The 9,658-nt window shown below is 49.9% G+C and overlaps 1 protein-coding gene across 1 annotated transcript; it reads left to right on the plus strand.

The window, feature by feature from the left end:
• Positions 1-3,910: 3,910 nt before the first annotated feature.
• On the plus strand, positions 3,911-8,976 carry LOC119330773 (protein BUNDLE SHEATH DEFECTIVE 2, chloroplastic-like). Its single transcript, XM_037603901.1, has 4 exons — positions 3,911-4,153; positions 4,420-4,507; positions 8,539-8,635; positions 8,734-8,976. The coding sequence occupies exons 1-4, from the start codon at positions 4,025-4,027 to the stop codon at positions 8,819-8,821; spliced, it is 402 nt and encodes a 133-aa protein (XP_037459798.1). The 5' UTR covers positions 3,911-4,024; the 3' UTR covers positions 8,822-8,976.
• The last annotated feature ends 682 nt before the right edge of the window (positions 8,977-9,658 follow it).

A 9,658-nucleotide genomic window follows, 5' to 3' on the forward strand; every position in this document is an offset into this window, starting at 1 on the left:
GCCGCGCCCTCGCCCCCCTTGCCCGCGCTCGTCGGGGCTCCGCCTGCTGCCTTCCTCCGCCGGAGCCACCACGCTCGCTGGCCCGCCGCTCACCGTGCCGCCCCCCTTGGTGCTGCTACTCAAGTAGTGGCCGCGGCCATAGCCGCCGCCGGCGCCGGACCCCGGTAGCCCGTGGCTGCGCCATTTGGGCAGCGCCCAACGCCCGGCGCCCGGCGTGCCTCGCCGCCACGCCTGAGGTCTATGGTCGGGTGCCCACACGCCCTTCGCCCGTTACGCCCGATCCGCTTAGGCCCCAGGGGCCACTGGACAACGGGCCCCATGCCCAGAACAAAATAAAAAATGTGCTATAAAAAAATAATTAATTAATTAATTAATTAATTAATTGAAGAATTAATTAACTTAATTAATCCTAATTTAATTAACCTAATTAATTACTTAACCTAATTAACTACTGTTAATTAACAGTATAGCCAATGGCAGGTGGGCCTGCTGTCCAGTTTGACCAAGTCAAACTGCTGACTGGACTAGCCTAGTCATTGACAGGAGGGTCCCACTAGACCCCTTTGACCAGTCAACGGTCCCAGTTGACTGTTGACTGGGAAGTCAACCGGACCCCACCTGTCAGCCCCTTTAGTACATTGTTGTGTACAAGCTGTGGGTACACTTAGCAATTTCACCTTTAATTTTGAAATAATAAATAAATTCAGAAAATTTTAGAAATTGTTTAAAACTTTGAAAAATCATATAAAATAAACCGTAGCTCGGATGAAAAAACTTTGTACATGAAAGTTGCTCAGAACGACGAGACGAATCCGGATACGCAGCCCGTTCGTCCGCCACGCATCCCTAGCATAGTGAACACGCAACTTTCCCCCCTCCGGTTCCTCTGTCCGAAAACGTGAAACACCGGGAATACTTTCCTGGATGTTTCCCCCTTCACCGGTACCACCTCGTACCGCGTTAGGGCGCACCTAGCATCACGCTTTGTCATGTCATGCATCGTCATGCATTTGTTTGCATTATATTTATTGTTTCTTCCCCCTCTTCTCTCGCTAGACACCGAGACCGACGCCGCTGCTACCCAGTACGACTACGGTGTTGACGACCACTCTCTCTTGCCAGAGCAACCAAGCAAGCCCCCCCCTTGATCACCAGATATCGCCTACTCTCCTCTATACTGCTTGCATTAGAGTAGTGTAGCATGTTATTGCTTTTCGTTAATCCTATCCTGATGCATAGCCTGTCATTGTTGCTACAACTATTGATACCTTACCTGCAATCCTAAATGCTTAGTATAGGATGCTAGTTTATCATCAGTGGCCATACCTTCTTGTCTGTCTGCCATGCTATACTAACGGGCCGTGATCACTCGGGAGTTGATCACGGGTATATACCTATACTTTATACATGATACATGTGATGACTAAAGTCGGGTTGGCTCGAGGAGTACCCGCGAGTGATTCACGGATTGGGGGCTGAAAGGACCTTTGTCCCGACGGCCCTCTGGGTGGATCTTTGTGGCGGAGCGACAGGGCAGGTTGAGACCACCTAGGAGAGAGGTGGGCCTGGCCCTGGTCGGCGTTCGCGGTTATTTCAAGATAACACGTTTAACGAGATCTTGGTATTTGATCTGAGTTTGGCTACTGGCCTATACGCACTAACCATCTACGCGGGAACAGTTATGGGCACTCGACGTCGTGGTATCAGCCGAAGCCTTCGTGACGTCAGCGACTGAGCGGCGCGCGCCGGGTTGGACCGCGTAACGCAACTTCCTTTGTAATGGAGGTTGCTAGGTCTGCTCACTGGCCGCGTTCGCAACATGCAGGTATGCAAACGGCGATGGGCCCAGACCCCTGCGCCATAGGATTTAGACCGGCGTGCTGACCTCTCTGTTGTGCCTAGGTAGGGCTGCGACTTGTTGATCTTCCGAGGCCGGGCATGACCCAGGAAAGTGTGTCCGGCCAAATGGGATCGAGCGTGTTGGGTTATGTGGTGCACCCCTGCAGGGAAGTTAATCTATTCGAATAGCCGTGATCTTCGGTAACAGGACGACTTGGAGTTGTACCTTGACCTTATGACAACTAGAACCGGATACTTAATAAAACACACCCTTCCAAGTGCCAGATACAACCGGTGATCGCTCTCTCACAGAGCGATGAGGGCAGGATCATCGGTTAGGATTTTGCTATGCGATGCTACTTGGTGAACTTACCATCTAATCTCTTCTCCTGCTGCAAGATGGAGGTTACCAGAAGCGCAGTCTTCGATAAGACTAGCTATCCCCCTCTTATTCCGGCATTCTGCAGTTCAGTCCACATATGATACCCTTATTCCCTTTGATACCAATGCATACATATGTAGTGTAGCTCCTTGTTTGCGAGTACTTTGGATGAGTACTCACGGTTGCTTTCTCCCTCTTTTCCCCTTTCCCTTCTACCTGGTTGTCACCAGACGTTGGAGCCCAGGAGCCAGACGCCACCGTCGACGACGAATACTACTACTCGGGAGGAGCCTACTACTACGTGCAGCCCGCTGACAGAGACCAGGAGTAGTTAGGAGGATCCCAGGCAGGAGGCCTGCGCCTCTTTCGATCTGTATCCCCGTTTGTGCTAGCCTTCTTAAGGCAAACTTGTTTAACTTATGTCTGTACTCAGATATTGTTGCTTCCGCTGACTCGTCTATGATCGAGCTCTTGTATTCGAGCCCTCGAGGCCCCTGGCTTGTAATATGATGCTTGTATGACTTATTTTATTTGTAGAGTTGTGTTGTGATATCTTACCGTGAGTCCCTGATCTTAATCGTACACGTTTGCGTGTATGATTAGTGTACGATTGAATCGGGGGCGTCACACCTGCGCTCCCTTCGCCTGGTCCCGCCGAGGCCCGAGCCGAGGCTGCTCCCCGTGAAGTCGGAGCACACCGACATGGTGACCCCCGACAACGAGTCCGCCCTCAAGTGGGCGAAGGAGGACTACGTCCGCGAGCAGGTGCGCCGCCAACGCCGGGCGTACCTGGAGCTCCAGGTCCGTCCCCGCGGGCGCGAGGAGGGCGGCGTCATCGTCCTCGACAGCGACGAGGAGGACGAGGCCAGGCCGTCCAGCGCCCCACCGCGTGTCGGCGACCCCGGCCAGGGCTGCAGCTGGGACGGCGGCAGCTCGGGCGAGGCGCGCGACGACGACGACGACGATGGCGACTACACCCGCTTCTACAGACTTCTCGGCATGTAGATGACGGCGACGACGGCGGCTAGGCTTTTAGTTTGGCGTAGTTAGGCGTGGTTTGCATGTTTTTTTAAGTTTTTGTACAAATTTCAATGAAGTATCGCCGATTTCGTTCAAAAGTCGTCAAGTTTGCGAAAACTTGAACGGAATATCGCCGAACCCGCCTGTGAGCCGACGACTAGGAACAAAGTCGCCCCAGGGGCCAATCTATCGCTGGTTCGCCCCCAGCCGCTCTTTTTAGACGCCCTACGGCTGGAGATGCCCTTATACACCCTGCCAAACACGCCCCAAATATCTCTCGCCAATCCCTTCCCTTGGGCCTTGGGGTTGCTCCTGTCCTGCAAAGCTTCACTCTAAGGCCCTGTTTGGTTCAGTTTTTATCGACAGATTCCGCTGCCGTGTAGCAGAATCTGAATCAAAGGACGAACCCAGCAAAATCCGATTCCAGAAATCCGCTGTCAAAATCTGAACCAAAAGCGGAAGCAGCCTAGGACGTGCTTTCCAAAATCTGATTCCGTTGCGGGCCAAAATCTAAAAATGCTATATCAGCTAGTTTGTCAAATAACCTACATCTTTTTCACATCAGATTTTCCACAGCTGTTTTTCCACAACAATTTTTCACAGCTGCTTTTAAAAATCCACAGCCGAACCAAACAGGGCTTTAAAAGTGCCCATCAGCAACCATCCGTTCGCTCTTGCACCTCCCTTATCGCGGTGGATTGGCCTCCTCTCCTCTATCTTGTTTTGTTGGCCGCCCATCTCTACTCTCCAAACTCTCAGCTCCCTCCCTCCCGCTGTTCTCGAATGGCGGCCACCTCCGGCCTCACGGCCACCGTCACCTCCCCTCCGGCCGCCCTTAGAACCTTGGCTCCTCCCGGTCTCTTCCTCCGCCCCATCTCTCGCTGCTCCAGACCCCATTCCCTGAAGGCCAAGGTCTGCAGCACTGCCTATCCTGTCCCTCCTCCCTCTGCTGCTACCAGTATTCTTGAATTACTTTTCTGTCCGTTGAGCTGGGGGTGCATAGCCATGAGTTCCAACTAGAGTTGTGGTGCGGTGTCTCTGTTGTTTCTTGCAGCTACGTTGTAGTTTACTCCATGATTAACATGCATAGTCTGTAGAGCTATATACCATGCAAAGAATCAGTAATTTACTCCATGGTAACATTGTAACTCAATTCTGAAATCTTTTCATCCACACAGGCAGCAGCAAAGGACCAGGACGAAAAGAAGCCCGAAGCTACCAAAAAGAAGGCATACAGTCTTGTTTGCACTGCCTGTGAAGGGAATGGTAAGCCAGCCTTCTTCTTCTTCTGTTTAAACTACAAGGAACAACCATTCGCAAAAAAAAAAACACAGAAAAAACAAAACAACAACAACAATAACAATGTGTATGGTAAGAAGTATTTGAGATGGTGATAAGATTAGTAGCACTAAACTACTAATTCAGATTAGGTGGGATAGCTTATGGCGAAATGTGGATGCATAGGGTACATGATCTCTAGTGTTGAATACTCATCCAAATAGCTCAATGCATAGGATGTGTGCCAGTTTCCACCTGGTGCTCTGTCATACAAGGTCTCTAAGGCATGCCAATTCATTTTGGGAGATGTGCAGGTTATTCCTGCTATTAAGTAAGTGGCTTTGGAGTACTTGTTGCCTACTCAGACCCAAAATCTTTTACTGGCTTCTCATACACAATAGGTTGAACACCAAAGAGTTACTTACTTCAGAGAAAAACATTTCTTCATCCCTAATTACACTCGTGTCATGTCCAGTACAAGGGTGCATGAAACTAGAGATCACCTGTTCTTGCACTTCCATTTTGCTCAAGTTTATCCAAGAGCAGCTCAATCAGCTTAAAAATCTTCAGGTGCCTTTTTTTTCTTAGAGATTGTTATTCTGATCTCCTGGGCCATTTGGAACAGCAGGAATCACTTCATCTTCACAGGGCTTGAGCCAATCCTGTATTCTTGCCGGAAGAAATTCAAAGAGGAGCTGAATTGGGTGGATCAGAGAGTAAAGAAGAAAAAATATATCCAGTTCAGTGACTCGGTTAAAGCCTTTAGATAGTAGTATAGACACTAGACAGCAATCGGCACTCCTTGTGTCTCTTCACACTGCTGTCTTTTCTTTGCTTTCTTCTGTTTCGTTTTGTTGTACTGTTTGCATAAACCACAAAATCTATAAGAATATGCTGTGAGAAGAAATTCTCACAGGTTCGGCTCAAGAAAAAAGAAGGAAAGAGCTCCATGTAGCTCCCGTCTCCACAAGTGAGTGATGAAACCGAATTGATTGGGTTTGGACGTAATGGGCCTAATGGCCTGTGCTGGCGGTATAGCCCGTTAGTCTTAAGGTTAATTAGTGATAAGTGTCGCTTGTTTAGAGGTCAAGTAAGTCTTACTTGGAAGTCAAGTAAACCTCTTTATATAAAGAGAGGAGATGTATCAATCTAATCAAGCAAGAATTAAGAAGGAAATCCCTTCCATCTTGCCCGGCCGTGGGCAAAAGGCCCCCGGCCGGCCCTCTCGCGCCCTCCTTCTAGCAGCGCCATAACAATTTGGTATCAGCTAGCTTCAGTTCGATCATGTCTTCACCGCCGCCCAACCCGTCTCTTCCGCTGCCGGTCACCTCATCGCCTCCGGCGACCACCACGACCGTCGCCCCGCTCCTGCCCGCGCCGGGATCCTCCGTCGCGCCCGCCCCCGTCATCCTCACCCCTGAGGAGGTGTCCGGGGCGCTGCGGGACCTAACACAGGCGGTCCAGCCTGTTCTTGGCCGGGTCCTACGAGCTGCACCCGGCTGCGCCGCCCATCACCGCCACCGCGCCGACGTGGCTGCCGTGGCAGTCGCCGCACCAGGTGGCCCTCGCCGCGCTCGCCGGGCTGCTGCAGCAGCCGCTGCAGCTGCCATCCACCGCCCCGTCCTGGCTGCCGTGGCAGCCGCCGCACCAGGAGGCCTCCGCCGCGCTCGCCGGGCGGCTGCAGCAGCCGCTGCAGCTGCCATCCACTGCCACCACCACCCCGTCCCAGCTGCCGTGGCAGCCGCCGCACCAGGTGGCCTCCGCCACGCTCACCGGGCCGCTGCATCAGCTGCCATCCACCGCCACCACCGCCCCGCCCTGGCTGCAGTGGCATCCATCGCTCCTGGCGACCTTCGCCGCGCCCGGCGCTCCACCACAGCAGCTGCTGCAACTGCAGCAGTCATTGCCGGTGAGCTCCGGCCCCGCATCGACCGCGCCGACGGGAGTCCCGATCCACCAGATCAAGTTCCCGCCGTCGCCATCACCGCTTCCCCAGGGCGTCCCCATCCAGCAGATCAAGTTCCCGCCGTCGCCGGCACCGCTTCCAGCTTGGATCACTACCCGCCACGTGTCGGCGACGGTGAGGCTGCAGACTGCTGCATGCGGCCTCCTAGCGCGTCGGTGTGTGCGGGAGTTGCGTGGTCTGCAGCTGCCGCTCCTCCCAGTTGCGCTTCGCTGCGCAAAGGACCTCGATCTCGTCCCTGCGTCGGGGATCTTGGGCATGTTATTTTCCCCACGGACAGCGCCCTCAAAGTCTGCGACATCGACGGTTGGGGAGGCGCACCCCTCCTCGCCATTCTCCATCGACAATCCTCCACTCTTCTATGTGCGGTGCCGACCAACAGCCGTCCGGCGGGGAGAAGGCATGGTGTCACCGACAAGAGCGCACCGCGTAGCACCACTGCATTTCGCCGCCGGCCGCCGCGAGGGCGCCTCTGCTGGTCGCTCTTGCGACCATTTCCAGGTGGCCATACACATGCACTCCTTTTGTCCAGATGGTGTCCATGGGATCCAGGTGGCTGTACACGTGCACGTCCGACGTGCGGATGGTATCCACTTTTTGTTAAGAGGTCCAAAATAAATCATCTCAGTCCATTTCAGATTGAGAGTAATAAAACAAGTCGAGATGTAAAAGACTTGTTTTTTAAGAGTTAGGTCTGTGTTGCGTCGAGTCATGGTTATAAGTTGGTTTGGCTGCAGCTCGAGGACAAGCTGCATGTCCAGGTGGGGTGTAGTGTTAGAGTACGTAATGGGCCTAATGGCCTAGGCTGGCGGTATAGCCCGTTAGTCTTAGGGTTAATTAGAGAAAAGGGTCGCTTGCTTAGGGGTCAATTAAGCCTTGCTTGGGAGTCAAGTAAATCTCTCTGTATAAAAAGAGGAGATGTATCAATCTAATCAAGCAAGAATTAAGAAGGAAATCTCTTCCATCTTGCCCGGCCGTGGGCAAAAGGCTCTCGGCCGGCCCTCTCGCGCCCTCCTTCTAGCAGCGCCATAACAATATTCTTGCCGGAAGAAATTCAAAGAGGAGCTGAATTGGGTGGATCAGAGAGTAAAGAAGAAAAAATATATCCAGTTCAGTGACTCGGTTCAAGCCTTTAGATAGTAGTATAGACACTAGACAGCAATCGGCACTCCTTGTGTCTCTTCACACTGCTGTCTTTTCTTTGCTTTCTTCTGTTTCGTTTTGTTGTACTGTTTGCATAAACCACAAAATCTATAAGAATATGCTGTGAGAAGAAATTCTCACAGGTTCGGCTCAACAAAAAAGAAGGAAAGAGCTCCATGTAGCTCCCGTCTCCACAAGTGAGTGATGAAACCGAATTGATTGGGTTTGGACCATTTCACTGTTGGGTTTTCCTCCGTTGTTATATAAAGGGTGATCATGTATTTGATATACGGTGTTCGCACGACACTTGGGAAATCTTTTATTATCACTCTTTAATCTGTTTTCATAACAAAATTAAACTCTTCTACACATGGATATGTGAACTGTGGCTAGCATTAGCAATCTTTGTGTTCTGTGACCCAGTTCCATGCTTCTGGAGCGAGAATTTTGTAGTATCATATTTTCCCTGAGCAATTTTTATTATAGTTATGTACTACCATGGCTTAATTCTTTACAGAGGGAGTATATTTTACCAACAAATGCATACAGTATACGTGTGAGTTGTTTGATGATTTGATCATTCTCTGAACCGACTTGTTAAACCTTGGAAGTGCAATAATGTGGATTTTACTAGTAGTACTTTAGTACACCACTTCTTGGAAAAAATGTATCTATTTTGAAGCAATTTATGTCTCCCTGCACTTTTTAGCATGTTAAAAGCTCAGCTATAGTAAGATTAATTTGATCTTGGTGCAAATTGAATGCCGTATTGATCAGTGTGTAACAATGTTTCAAATGGATCTGAGAGTCTTCGTTGCATTTTGGTGGAGTTCTACTCGTGATACGTTTTCTGTGCATCGATGCCACGGGAGCTCATTCCAATCGTTTGTAACAATCTTATGGCAAATGGCAGGCGCAATCGCATGCACCCAATGCAAGGGAGGTGGGGAGAATTTGGAAGACCATTTCGGTGGTCGATTCAAAGCTGGAGGATTATGCTGGCTTTGCAGGTAAAATAATTCTTGCTCTAACCGACAATACTCTATTAGGATTAAATAAATTATCTAACTTTCCAATGTTTTCTGTCGGTTCATTTAAAACATGGCAGAGGAAAGCGTGAAATTCTATGTGGGAGCTGCAATGGCGCTGGCTTCTTGGGTGGATTTATGAGCACTGCCGATGACACTTCGGAATGAAATGCTTATGTTGTTATTTTTTGCTTATTTTGTATTTGACAATTTTTGGGAGATCTGTAACATTTTTACTTGTATCCCCTTCAAGGAATTTGTCCCTTAGAAGTGGACATTTATGGCATTTAATAATTGTATAATTTTTTATTTGTGACAAAGTATGTCACTAAGGCTCCTCGCACAAAATACAAAAATGCTACACTTACGGGGCTGGGTTACGGAAGGGACTTACGGGAGGACGTGTCCCAAACTCCCAATACAATCAATTGACCCTTCTAATTTAACCGTGTGGCCCAGCCCATGATTAATCCCGACGTCTCCACCTCAGACCCGTAAGAACTTTACGTAGAAAATTTCCATAAGTGCAACATCGCTCCACAAAATATTCATATATGGCCTCAAACCCACCTTGGAAACCCACGATTTGTATTGTGGAAACGAAATTTAATGGCATTAAACTTGGTCTTCAGATGCTTACGTGCAGTGGCCGGGTGGCCCTGACCCAGCCTGAATTGAAAATTGAATAAATAATAATTATACGAATAGTTCCCACTGTTGGCCCACCCCAGCATAATGAGCTAGCTCCACTTCTGCTTACGTGGCCAGATGTCGAAAGTTGATTTTCAGTTGTTGATCTTTAAATTGAAACTTGATGATCGTACAACATTTGATGTTTCCCCCTTCCTTTTGCTGTTAATTGTTTTTAGACAATTTTGTTGTTAATTCTATCTCGCTCGAGCGCGGCTCGTATGGCCACACCCACTACTTAGAAAAGGCTTATAGTTGGGCTCAAATTGGTGGCGGTCGTCGGCAGAAACCCGCCATTGCTATTTTAAAAATGTA

Source organism: Triticum dicoccoides, chromosome 7A (genome assembly GCF_002162155.2).
Source record: "Triticum dicoccoides isolate Atlit2015 ecotype Zavitan chromosome 7A, WEW_v2.0, whole genome shotgun sequence".
NCBI classification, from domain to species: Eukaryota; Viridiplantae; Streptophyta; class Magnoliopsida; order Poales; family Poaceae; genus Triticum; species Triticum dicoccoides.